The 14072-nt window shown below is 40.4% G+C and overlaps 1 protein-coding gene across 1 annotated transcript in view; it reads right to left on the bottom strand.

The window, feature by feature from the left end:
* DOK5 (docking protein 5) overlaps positions 1 to 14072 on the bottom strand; it is a 128290-nt gene that overhangs the window by 61962 nt on the left and 52256 nt on the right. Inside the window, exon 2 of the mRNA XM_015596946.1 lies at positions 8594 to 8701. Coding sequence (XP_015452432.1) covers positions 8594 to 8701 — 108 coding nt within the window. The remainder of the gene's footprint in view (positions 1 to 8593; positions 8702 to 14072) is intronic.

Genomic DNA, 14072 nt, shown 5'->3' with positions numbered 1-14072 from the left:
AAATACATGGAAGAAATAAGTGTGAATGGGAAAAAAATGTATCTGCAATCAATGAACTTTGTGGGTAGAGTCTGTTTTTGTCCTGTTGTTCTTATTTCGCTGTATATATATGTATCTCTTACAAATATAACTATGTCAAACAAACTAACAGGCCAGTGACAGAAGACAGATGAAATGTTCATAAACCTCTAAAAAACTGAAGCCCTTTTCAAAATGCAAGGAAAATGAATCATTTCCAATGATTAGTCAAATAATTATAGGGTAGAAAAAATATCATTTAAACTAAATGGCTGCTTTATCAGATGATAGGCCCAAAATGACGTATGCAAGTAGCTAAATCAAAAGGACTTTAAATTTAATCCGAATTAAATGAAATAATTAGGTATAAACTTAACGAAACATGTGCAGGCTGAACATTACAAATGCTGATGAGAGAAACCAAAGAAGGTCCAAATGAATGGACAGACATACCATGCTCATGAACTGAAAGACTCAGGCAACAGAAAAGATGTCAGTTCTCCCACAATTTGATCTATTGCTTTAATGTAATTATTTTCAAAATCCGAACGTGGGGTTTCTGTAGACACAGACAGGCTATTTTAGAACTTTATATAAAGCTAGAATAACTAAAACAACCTTGAAAAAGAGAATAAAGTGGAAGGAATCATTCTACCTAACTAACATTAAGGACTGTATCTACAGTAATCAAGAAAGTATGATATCAGCAGAGATACAGATACACCGCTCAATGGAAAAGAATCATCTAGAAATAGACCTATGTTAGCTAATATGCACAAATGACTTTTGACAAAGATGCAAAATCAATTCAATGGGGAAAGAATAACTTATTTTCAACCAGTGGTATTGGAATAATTGGACATCCATAGGTAAAAGAATGTAATACATCTCATACCCGATACAAAAAATAAAGCCAAAATGAATCATGGACTTATTGTAAAACTGAAAACTAGAACATTTTTGGAATAAAATAAAATAAACTAATAAAATAAAATAAAATAGGGAGGAAATGTTCAGGATCCAAGGTAAAGAGTTCTTGGTAAAGAGTTCTTAGACTTGACACCAAAAGCATGACCCATAGCAGTAAAAATTCAAACAACGGACCACATCAAAATTGAAACTTTTGTTCTGCAAAAGACCCTGTTAAGAGGATAAAAAGATAAACTATGGAAGGATAAAAAGATAAGGAATGGAAGAAAATATTTGCAATCACATATCTGACAAAGGACTAGTATCCAGACTAAATATATACATATATATATATATGTATGTGTATATATATATGTATATATGTGTGTGTGTGTGTGTGTGTGTGTATGTGTTTATATAAACTCCCAAGTTTTAAAAAAAATCCAGTTAAAAATGGGTAAAAAGTACATAGAGATATTTCATAGAAAATGATACAGAGATGGCAAATAAGTACATGAGAATATATTCAATATCAAAAGAAATGGGGGAAGGCAAATTGAAATCACAATGAGATATCACTCTCAGAATGACTAAAATAAAAATGGTGACAACACCAAATGCTGGTAAAGATGTAGAGAAACTGAATCGCTCACATATTGCTGGTGGGAATGTAAAATGACACAGCCACAGTCTGGCAGTTTCTTACAAAAGTAAACATGCAACTACCATATGACCCAACAGTTTCACTCTTGGGAAATTAACTCAGAAAAATAAAACATATATTCATTCAACAACTTGTACATGAATGTTCATAGCAGCTTTATTCATAATAATCAAAAACCAAACACAGCCCAGATGTTCTTCAGCGGGTAAACAGAACAAACCATTGTAGTCTGTGCTATGGAATATTCGGCTATAACAAGGAATGGACTAATGATACACACAACAAGGAAAGAAAGTTGCACTTTAAGTGAGTAAAGAAAGCCGACTGCAAAAGGTTGCATACTGCGTGATTCTTGAAAAGAAAAAATATATAAAAAACCACATTAGTACTTGCTGGGGAAGGGGCCAGGGGCGTGGTTATAAAAGGGATCATGAGGGATCTTTCGGCTGACGGAATTCTGTGTCTTACCTGTGGTGGTGGATACACAAACCTACAGGAGATAAAATTGCATAGTATACCCGTGAGTACAAGTAAGACTGCGGAAATCTGAATAAAATCGATGGACTGTACGAAGTCAGTATCTTAGCTGTGATACTGTGCTACAGACTTGTCAGATGTTATCACTGGGGGAAACCGGATAAAGGCTATGCCTTTTCTCTGTGTTATTTCTTACGGTTGCATATGAATCTAGTTATCTCCAAATAAAGTGCAACTTTAAAAAAATTTAAACAAACTGTTTTTAAACATGTTCCTCAAAATTCCTTTACAAGCCTCCGGGAATGTGGAGGGGAGTGGGGTAAGGATGAATGTCTGGATTCTCTTCCCCTTCCCCATCCTCCGTTGCTGCTTCGGCGAGAACAGCTCTCGCTTTCATTGATTTAAATCCTGGGCCATCTGGACCAGGTATCACATGAAGTAACGCTTCTATGCCAGGGAGACAGTTACCGTGGTTGTCAAGAATGTGGGCTATGGAGCCAGAATGCCTGGGCTCAAACTCCAACTCTGTCACTTCTCAACTGTCTAATCTTGGGCAGATTCTTTAACTTCACGCATCCTCAGTTTCCTCATCTGTAAAATGGGGATAGTAACAGTATCCGTCTCATAGGACTGCTGTGGGAATGAATTAACATATTGAAAGTCCTCTGTCCAGTGACTACTGAGGCAAAGGAAGCCCTCAATAAATATCAGCTGTTATAGTGACCAAAGAAAAACCATGACCTTAAATGGTATTGCCCAAAAGCACAGTGTATTTTAAAGGAATTGTATTAATAATTTATCATTAGGGCTTAGAACGGGTCAAGTAAAGTGTGAAGTGCTTGCATTATATTGTTTTTAAAATTTTTCACATCAGCCTTGTGAGGCTGGTCCTATTATCATTATTCTCATTTTACAGATTAGAAACTTAAGGCACAGAAAATAGCCTTTCTGACCCCAAGTCCATGATGCAATGTTCTCTCTTCTATCACAAATTCAACCAACATTCACTGAATATTTATTATATTCCCTGGAGCAATAGAGATGCTGAGAGCATAGAGCTGAACACACGATACAAGACCTCTGGTCTCCTGGAGCTCATTGTCAATCAGCGGTAAACAAGTATACAAACAAATGAGCGACATAAATACAACGGTGATAAGTGTGATCAATTTAATAAACTAAAGAAATGTGACTTGGAGTTGCATGGAGTATTCGAATACGGTTTTTTCGAGGCAATGACACTTGAGCTAATATCTAAAGGAAGAGAAGAAACCATGGAGGAAAAGCTTTGCAGACCAAAGGAGCAGCAGGTGCAAAGGTCCTGAGGTGGAACAAGGTTCTGAGGGTGAAAGCAAGCCAGGGCAGCAAGGTGGCAAGTGACATGGGATAATAGTCTGAGGTGTGTGCTGGGACAGAATCATTCAAGGCCGTGTAGTCCGTGATAATGGCAATGAGTTTTGATATAATTCTAAGGGTGAAAGGAAGCCTCAAAATCAACAAAAAAAAATTCTTCAAAGGCACTAGTTTGAAACCATCTAGTACTTGCAACTCACAGGCGGTACGCGATCTGATGTCCGTGACTCGTGCTGTGGTAGATGTTACAACATGGATTGACACCATGCGGCATTGGTAGGAGTAGGTCACAGGTCATTTCCTGGGCACCCTGAGTACCCTTGGGAACTGAAGCAGCTACTTTGCTCCAGACACTAGGGGCCCCTGGGACATGAAGCTGAATAAGTACGGTTCTTATCTTCAAGAAGCTCACAATCCAACGGAAAGTGATCATATCAGGATAACCCTGGCTTCAAGTAACAGAATCCCCTACCCAGAGTGCATTAAGTGACGAGGGAAATGTATTACGTCTCTGTTAGCTATGCTCAAACTCCACTGCACGTGAGAGAAAATCTAGAAGTATGAAGGCTTAAACAAGACAGAAGTGTATTCCTCTCATAAAAGAAACAGAGATAGATAGTCCAGGATTACAGCCTATTGTTCTACGGTGCTCTAGGCCGAATATTTGTGATCCTCCAACATTCGTATATTGAAGCCTAACCCCCTTTGGTTTGGGACCTTTAGGAGGTGATTAGGTCATGAGAGTGGAACCTGAATGAATGCAGGGACATGGCAAGACGTCGGCAGTCTGCGACCCCACTGAATGGAATCAGTGCTCTTATAAAAGAGACCCCAGGCCCTTCCGCCATGCAGGGACATGGCAAGACGTCGGCAGTCTGGACCCCAAGGAGGGTCTTCTCCAGAAGCCGACCCTGCTGGCCTCCTGAACTTGGACTTAGAAGCTCAAGAACCATAAAAAACAAACGTCTGTCGTCTGTAAGCCACCCAGGCTATGGTGTTTTGTTACAGCAGCTCAATGGACTAAGGCACATGTACGGTGTCAGGGGCCACAGACCAGCCCTGGACACTTCTAACTTCTTGTCTGGGACATGTCCTACTGCTGTGCCATTCTCAATCACGGCCTTTCCCACAGTGTGGGCCTGGATGGCTGATGTCCAGAAAAGTAAAAGAGATGAAGGATCCAGAACCTTCCTTGATTATATCCCCTAAGGCCAGGATTCAGTCACATGGCCACACCTCACTACGCGGGTAGCCTTGTGTTCGACTAAAAACCAGCCATCCATCACCAAAGAAGAAGGGATGTAATTACGAGGTCAGTACCAAGAAGTAAGAATCTGTCACCAACATAAAAAGAAATCACTGCTTTCAGTGTGACCAGTGCATCCATGCAGAAGGACCAACTCAGGGAGGGTCAACAAGAGTCACAGGGAAGGTGAAGACACAGCAGAGATTCTGAGGGATCGATAAATGTCTGCCACATGCACCAGGGAAGGGAAGGTGTCCAGGGAAAGGAGAGACTGGTTAATGATCACGATGCATCGTAAAACCTTCAGAAGGAAAGGAGAATGTTTTGTGGACCATTTGGACCATTTTGTGGACCATTTTGTAGACCATTTGTGGACCAATGGTGGACCGGACAAGGGAGGGGCTGAGGTGGAGGGAGGCACGGACGACCCTTGGCTTCTCACTTAGACAACAGAACAGACACCAGTGCCGCACTCAGTGACAGAGCCCCAGAGATGAAAGATCATTGATTCGGTCTCAAATGTCTTTCAGGAGCTTTTTGGCACCCTACCTCCTTATGAGTAAAAGTAGTTAGGTCAGAAAAACGCGGTTTGGGTACCAGTTAACCCCTTCTATCCGCGCTACCTCTGTCTTAGAAATTTAGGCGTGGAGCATCCAGGAAAAGCACCCGAGTGATAAGCTATCATTTAATTAATTATAGCTTATTACTATAATAAGTATGAGTAGTCATGCGATCATGGCATACCTGGGGGGTAGCTTCCAGAATAAGGCCTGGGCAGTTTCTTGCACAAGGAGGGGATGACTTCAAAGTACTGAATGTATTGAAAGAAGAGGCTATGACATAGTTTTTAAGATTTTGAAAAGTTGTATTGTAGACAGCTACATAAGAGGAAATGTTTTCGAGGAGAGAGAAACGACATAAAAAAGAATGAGTCATTGGAAAAAGTTATGACAGACACACACACGCACACACAGACACACACACATACACACAGACACGCACGCGCGCACACACACACACACACACACACACACACACACACACACACATGATACGTCAGCAGAAATTCCGGAGAAGTAATTTTTAGGACATTAACTCACTGTGAGGAACCCGGAATCCTATTTTTGCAGAAACCAAGAATGAGGTCTGTTATTGAGTTTGGGAGACGTAAGAGTGAGCTTGTCACTAAGGAAGGATAGAATGACAGAACAAATCAGCCTAAAGGGCTTTGGCAGAACGACAAAAATCCTAATGGCAATCGTTCCTCGTAGGTAGAGGAGCTTCCGTTTTTCAAATACGTTCGCATTGATTCATTTGATGCACCCGTTGACCCTAGGATTTCAGGGAAACAGGCACCATCACTGCTCAGTGTCGAAAGAACAGGAGACTAAGTGGACACTGAATAAATAAGGTTAACACACGAAAGCAGCACACGCAAAACTGTGTTCCTTAGAATTCGGTTTAGTTGTTCCTAGGAATATGTGATTAAAGAAAAAATGATAGCTCACGGCCCATCGGTTTTGGGGATGCTGACTGAGAGTGACCCAGCTTCTGAAGCGCAGGACCCCTCAGAGCCCGTGACGGGCGACCCTGGACCAGGAACCTCACGAATGGGCATGAAAACACTGGAGTTCTCAATTCTTCCAACACAGAACCCCGGTCCTCCCGGAACCCTTCCTTGCCACACTTTCTGGGGACTTTTAAAAAACACGGTATGAGAGAATTTGTCAGAATCATCCTTCGGGTCCAAGGTGAACTGACTCCTCCAGACTCAAGTCTCGCGTGACGAGGGAGAAGCTACGATGTGACTTGCCTTGGAGGCCACCTTTACGGGTGAACTGACTCCTCCAGACTCAAGTCTCGCGTGATGAGGGAGAAGCTACGACGTGACTTGCCTTGGAGGCCACTTTTATGCAAACGTTAAGCCACTCGCTGGACACTCCCCGGTGGTGATGCCGAGATCAGAAAGCGGGTTTCCCAGACTCAGGCCACCATCTGCCTTGGTCACAAAAGTGGCAGACGGTCTCCTGTCCACTTAGGTTCCCTCCCAAGTGTTACTCATCTCAAAAAAAAAAAAAATATGTAAAACCACGCACAGAAATACTCGACCCCTCACAGCGAGCGTGAGCCGCTTTGATGCTCCGGATGAAAACACTGGACTTGGGTTTAACGAGAAGGTGAGGGACTATATTTAAAGTCGCTGGAGTCTTAATATTGTTGCAATTACAGTTAATCAAATTCACAGCCGCCTCTGACAGCTGTGGGTCCTTGAGGGGCGCTTCATGGAAGAGGCAAAGAAATGAAAAATGAATTGTTCTGTATGTGCATTATTCGTATATTTATTTTCCATTTTTTGCATGACAGCACCTTTGGCTGCATCTGCAATGAGGAAGGCACCAAGTTTTAAAATTCTATAGCCAATTTCTCATTTTAAAACTTCTAAAAAGAATCAGATATGCAAAACTGGCATTTTCACTTAATAGTATCTTTAAAAATGAAAGCAGCATTGTGTTCTCATAAATGCTACAGATTTCTCACAGGAGAGAGACATCCACAAATGTCACATCATTTCTGTATTGACCAAATAGCATACTATACAGGTCCTCATTGCTTTTGGAAATTGATTTGTAGTCAAATAAATTCTAAAATCTGGTCACGGTGTGCTGCTTCGACCCCAGTATTTCATTACGGAGATTCATAAATTACACACCATTTAGGTTAAAAATGCATATCTTAGAGTTACTCTAGCTTTTTCTATGCCCCCAGAGATGAACACTAAATGTATCGGATCTAAAAGAGTAAGAGGGCTGAATCGGCTACAGGAATGCAGCAAGGGCTTGGCGGCTTCACGCATGTTCATAATTCTTTCGTTCTAATGCTTTGAACTCTGCTTAATGATTATTAGAGATGAAAGAGAATGTGGCTTATCCAGGTCCTCAAAGCAAAGATTTCCATATTAAATTCCAAAGCCAGCAGGTAGAAGTCTGAAAGAGGGCAAGTGTGTCCTCGACCTCCCCTGACTCGTTTAATATTCAAGAGGAAACTAAGCGATCCACTTCGGTTTGCACATTCGAGTCTGGCCGTCATAAACCTTGCCAACCCTGGCTTTCTCTGCCCTGATCATCACCCAGCCCATTTCCGTCAGATCAAAGTTCCTTTTCCTGGCTTCAGGTGTCTCAGTACAGATATCTTCTGGTAAGCCGTACAGAAGGATGACACAAAGACACCCGTATGGATTCCATGTCTTCTATTGATAATATTCATCGCTTTTCAACCAACCGTGTAAGAAGTGTCTATTACGTATTAGACACGGACAACTAATTGGTAAAGTATACCTTATATTTACTTTAACTTTCCACTCCCAAATCACATATTTTAACACACCATTATTATTTTTAGTGAGGCAGTCTCACTACTACTAAGAAAACTGAAAGTCTGAATTAAATGTAGTCGTGCAACTTAAAGAAATAAGCTCACAGGTGGCACTTTCTCCTCCTCTGCTTTCGATCACCCATTTTCCAGCTCCTTCCCCGGCCTCCCTTCCACACCCTCCAAGCTCTGAAGGAGGGTCTACTGTGTATCAGGCACTGTGCTAGACAGCTGAGACCTCACCCTTACCCTCCAGGGTCTCCGATGTTGGAAGCGGGGTCTATAGAAATTAGAAATGTGCAAAACGACATGGTAAATTCTACACTAGAGATTGAAAAAACAACAGCAATAAACAGTAGGAAACTGGAAGAGTGACTTTAGATGAGTCAGTTATTTTAGACACTTAGCAAGTAGGTATTATTTTAGAGCTGTTTTGTCCTTGGAAAAAGTATTATTTGCACCTTTGTCAAATAGTCTAGGCAAGTTTTCAGACTTGGTGAACTTGAATTCCCTCCTTGTGAATGGATCTCTGGAAAGCTACAGCAATCAAGTCTTACCTTATGGTAACACCTAAAATACGCAGCTCGCTCATCGGAAAATTTCTCCAGTCTCTTTGGACCTTTGCTTGAGGCTTTCTTGAATACTAACCAGCATCGTTGATAAATCTGGAAAGATATACAAAGACTGAGCTCAGCATCACTATGGACTCAGATATTATTATGTGCTGACATTTGCATTTAAATGTTTCCTTTTTGATGTTTTCACCTGTAAAATAGTCACAAGCCTTAGATGCAATATTGCTTTGGGAAAATAAAATTTTAAAAACCAAAAATGGTTCCATGGTGAGCGTGCTCTGTTGTTCATCATCACTGGAACCAAAAGAAAATAAGTATTTGAAGGCAAATTTCTTTATGTTTTGATAACAATATCAGCAGGATCATTTGAGAAAAATCTCAGAGCTAAAAATCTCAAATCAGTACAAATAATATAGACATTCATGGCACGTACTCTAATTTCAAGTGCAATTAAATATAGAAATCATCGATCTGGTGTATACTAAAGATGTCATTGGCAATCCAAGAAAGAGACAGCCCCTGGGTATCATTTCTTAAATAGCAAGAGGTAGCAGTAAAATAATAGAGTAAATAAAATCAATTCTGCAGCCATTCGTCTTGCACACTCAATGAATTTATCAAGGATTATGACATGGAAACAGAAGTGAAAACGTAATTCAGTGGAGAAAGGGTAGCTTTTTCACAAACGGTGCTGGAATAATTGATTATCACTGGGGAAAAAACTACTTTAACCTAAAATACTCATCTTATACAAAAATTAATTCCAAGTAGGCTTGAAAATAAAACAAAACTTAAATATAAATGTAAAACTATAAGACTTTTAGTAAAAAAAAAAAAAAAGAGAGAGAGAGAAAATGTTGAGGAGGATGGGCTAGACAGAGTTCTTAGACTTCTTACCAAAAGCACAATCCGTACAAGAAAAATTTGCCAACTGTACCTCACTAAAACGTAAAACTTTTGCTATGTGAAAAATCCTGTTAAAAGGATGAAAAGACAAGCTCAGATGGGAGAAAATATTTGCAAACCACGTATCTGACAAAGGATTAGTATCTAGAACGTATAGAGACCTCTGAAATCTCAACGGTAAAACAACCGACAATCCAATTACAAAATGAACAAAAAGACACAAATAGACATTTCACCAAAGAGGATATACAGATGCTTTGATCGAGAAGCACGTGAAGAGATGTTCAACATCATTAGCCATGTGGGAAATGTACATTAAAACCACAGTGAGGTATCACTACACGCCCATTAGATTGGCTGAAATTAAAAAATAATAATAATAATAACGCTATCAAATGCTGACAGGGATGCAGAAAAACTGAGTCACTCATACATTGCTGGTGGACATATAAAATGGTACAACCACTGTGAAACAGTTTGGCAGTTTCTTAAAAAAAAACTAAATAAGCAACATACGACCAACAGTTACACTCCTAGAAATCAGTCCCAGAGCAATGTAAACTTCCCACAAAAAATATCTGACCATGAATGTTCCCAGCAGCTTTATCTGTATCACTGAAAAACTGGAAACAACTCATGTATCCTTCAACGGGAGCATGTTGCTAAACTGTGCTACATCCATATCATGAAACACTACTTAGCTACAAAAACAAACGAACTATTAATACTGCAACGATCAGAATGAGTCTTCATAGAACTACACTAGTGGAGGAAAAAAAAAGCCAAACTCAAAAGGTTGCAAACATACTGTACGACTGTGTTTATAGCAAAATTATAGAGATTATAGAAAACAGATTAGTGGTTGTCAGGGGATAGGGATGTGCGTGGCAGGGAGCAGAGGGAACAGGGTGTGCCTACAAAAGGGTATCATAAGGGATCCTTTCTGTGATGAAATTGTCCTGTATCTTGACTGTATTCATGCCAATGCTTGTACTGTAGTTTCGAAGATGTTATCACCAGGGAAACTGGGTGAAGGTAGAAGATCTTCGTGTGATATTTCTTACAATTGGATGAGAACCTATAATGATCTCAAAATGCTTAAAATTTTTAAATGGAAAAATGTAGAGATATTTAACCAAGATCTTAAAATTACAGCCGACTCTATTCAGCTATCTGCACTCTTCATCGGTCCTACTGCTGCTGCTGTCTAATTAACCAGGAGGCCAAGTAACTTTAAGTTACAAGAACCGTGGGTAAGAGTTCAAGCCCAAAATCCTTTTCAGGATGGAGATTCGGTCATGAAAATCAACGTTCTCAGTACCATGGTTGGCAAATACAAATCTTACCAACATCTCACTTATGTCTGCATAACGGATGACACAGCTGGCCCCCTTAAAATTTGATGGCCATCAGAGGACTGTAATTACAGCCGAAATGACTGACACTCTGATTGTTCAGATGAAACGTGTGGCAAATCGGTCCCTCACTGTCGCTCTCATGCTGGCAACCACTTTCTTTTGTATGTGTCCCCAAAAACGTGTTAGAAATTGAGCATGCTAAAGGTATGCAAGAAATATGCCCGCTACCGAAAAAAAAAAATATCTTCACTGAGCTAGATACTTTAAATTTCCTAATTATGCTTCAGCTTTCAGACCCAATATTGAATGATAGCATTTCTAACTTATTTTTTTTTTTAAAGAAGTTGTTCATTTTCTTCACAATTGAACCAATATTTGCCTTCCTTATGTCCAAAGGCTGCTGAACGTAAGCTAGGGGTTCCTCGATTTCGGCATGCCTAACTATTTCCAACGACTCCATCTGTATTAAAGTTTAGAGGATTATTTGCCCCATTTTTTGTTTTTCTTTTGTTTTATTAAGTAGTAGGGACAAAAGTACAATCAATGTTCGAATTCAATAACTGCAAAGGTACGAGCATATAAATCCACATGCAACATTGCTTGTAACTATCGGCTGGGGATAAGTGAAAACGTTTTGGTTCATCGGAAGATGAGTCAAACCGAAGTTTGGTTGATGAAAAGGCAGCTCGAAATGTTTGTGACATAGAGACACATGGCACAAAAACAGTGAAAAGAGGGATCTGTCACACGTCATACATCAGCAACTCCCAGAGTTGGTTCAACATCACTCGAGATCGTTGTTAAATGTGCAGATTCCCAGAGATTAGCCAAGGTCTACCGAATCTCATCCCCTGGGGGTGGAGCCAGACAAACTGGCTCTTTAATGAATCCCCAGGTGTTCCGCCTGCAATTTGCAAGCCGGTGCCATACATGTTCATTGAGACTTTCACACAACGCAATGCTTCTCACTTGATGGACCGATGGACTGCCAACAAAGAACTCGACAACCAAAGGTCCCTGATGGGGACCCCTGAGATGTGCGGTTTCCAACTAGTGGCCGCGGCGGCAGTGTGAGATGCCACCTCGGGTCTGAGAGGCACGCTGACGGAAAAACTTAAATCTGGCTCAGTAAACTCCCTATTTCAACTGCCATGCAGTCTGTCCTAAGAACACCAGAAAAGCCACGCAGCACCAAAGGATTAAAAACTTATCCTAAATATCTCAGGATTCTTTAGAAGGACTGAAACAGGAAGACTCAGTGAACTTGGTAACATGTGGAGAAGACTAACTGAATTAACACTGGCATTGCTGAAATACTATAAGGGTGACAATTTGAGAACGGTCCCATAAACTTAATAGTTTAGGGCAGTATTTTTTCTTTACATTAATTCATTCAACCACCTTCACATTTTAAATGACACATCTACATACCGTCTATACTATTTTCCAGTGAACATTTTTCTTTCAATAGACTCTTGTTGTTTGTTTTTATTTGTTTGTTTTTAATTTCTCATTATGACGACACTGGTTAATGAAATCCAGTAAGTTTCATGTGTATAATTCAACAGTAAGGCATATATATGTATATATATATTGCACAGTGTGTTCACCGCCCATAGTTAGATTTCTTTCTGTCACCACATATTTGACACCTTTTACTCCATCTACCCACCCCTTGTTGTTTGTTTTTATTTGTTTGTTTTTAATTTCTCATTATGACGACACTGGTTAATGAAATCCAGTAAGTTTCATGTGTACAATTCAACAGTAAGGCATATATATGTATATATATATTGCACAGTGTGTTCACCGCCCATAGTTAGATTTCTTTCTGTCACCACATATTTGACACCTTTTACTCCATCTACCTCCCCCCTTCCCATCTACCCTCTGGTAACCACTAGTCTATTGTCCAGATTTTTTTAACTAAATTTTTTTTAATTTAGAAGAGGAAACTTCTATCCTAACCATAATAGGAAAGAGTAGTTTCGCTGCCCATGAAGAGTTGGCAATCATGATGATAAATGCACTGTTAGGGAATGTGATGACAGAATAATTTTCATGTTGAGATACCTCGCCCTCTTCTACGCATCAGGGCTTCTCCATCTTAGCAGTACTGACATTTTAGGGAAGATGGCTTTTTGTAGCGGAGGGCTGTCCTGAGCTCTGTAGGATGTTTAGTAGCATCCCCAGCCTCCACCGACCAAACTCCAATAGCACATTCCCCCCACTTCGGCTGACACGCAAAATTGCCTCCAGACATTGCCCATTGTCCCCATGCGGGGCCAAGTCAGAACCTCTACTTAAGATGAAGCCATGCCGATCTGAGATGGCACATTTGAAGAATGTGTGCTTTACAAATACCTTCAAGGGCCAGGTTTAGCCAAGCCAATCCACACAAGCCACGGCAGAAGCTGAAACAGATAAACGCATCACACAGTGATGACCACCTGGGTAGATATGCACCAGATTCAGCAGCTACATGAAAATCTCCTTCGGTGTGCGTTTTGTTGTTTTTGTTGGTGGTTTCATCGTACCTCATTTTCAGCCTTAAGCTGTCACTGAACCTTACGAGATTTGTAATATTTTCTCATTGTCTTTCCTCTCTTTAAAACTTGACAGCTTTAATAGCTGCTGAACTCCGGTTTCAAACCCCTGACATTTTTACTAGCTTCTGTTCCTAACAAAGAACAGTCTGGTAAATTCACCACAATTTCCAGTGCCAAGAAGCAGATGAGGATTCGCTTAGAGTTCCTAAACCTATTATCAGTCCCTCACGACGTCCCGGACAACCGAGTCACAAATTAAACTGCTGGAGGGTACACAGGCAGTTATGAAGCACATTTTGACCACGAAATTCCTTTGAAATGGAAATTATATACTGACACCAGAAAAGAGGACAGCTAAGTAAGAGTGACCCTTTAGTCTTCATGGTCTATTGCAAGAGATGGCAAACTCATTCAGTAAGTAAAGGGCCAGAGAGTAAATATTTTAGTCTCTGATGGCACAGGTCTTTGTTATGACTACTGAACTCTGCAACTGTAGCATGAAAGCAGCCACAGAATACATGTATGTAAGCGAATGGCGTGACTATCTTCCAATAAAACTTTATTTAAAAATCAAGCAGTGGGCCAGATGTGACCCTCGGGCCAGTCTGCCAAGCTCTGGTCAGCATTTCTCAACTGTTTCAGCTCAGG

The sequence above is a fragment of the Pteropus alecto genome, unplaced genomic scaffold (genome assembly GCF_000325575.1).
Source record: "Pteropus alecto unplaced genomic scaffold, ASM32557v1 scaffold45, whole genome shotgun sequence".
In the NCBI taxonomy this organism is placed as follows: Eukaryota; Metazoa; Chordata; class Mammalia; order Chiroptera; family Pteropodidae; genus Pteropus; species Pteropus alecto.
Note: the sequence above shows the minus strand (reverse complement) of the source record. Positions and strands in the feature narration are given on the sequence as shown.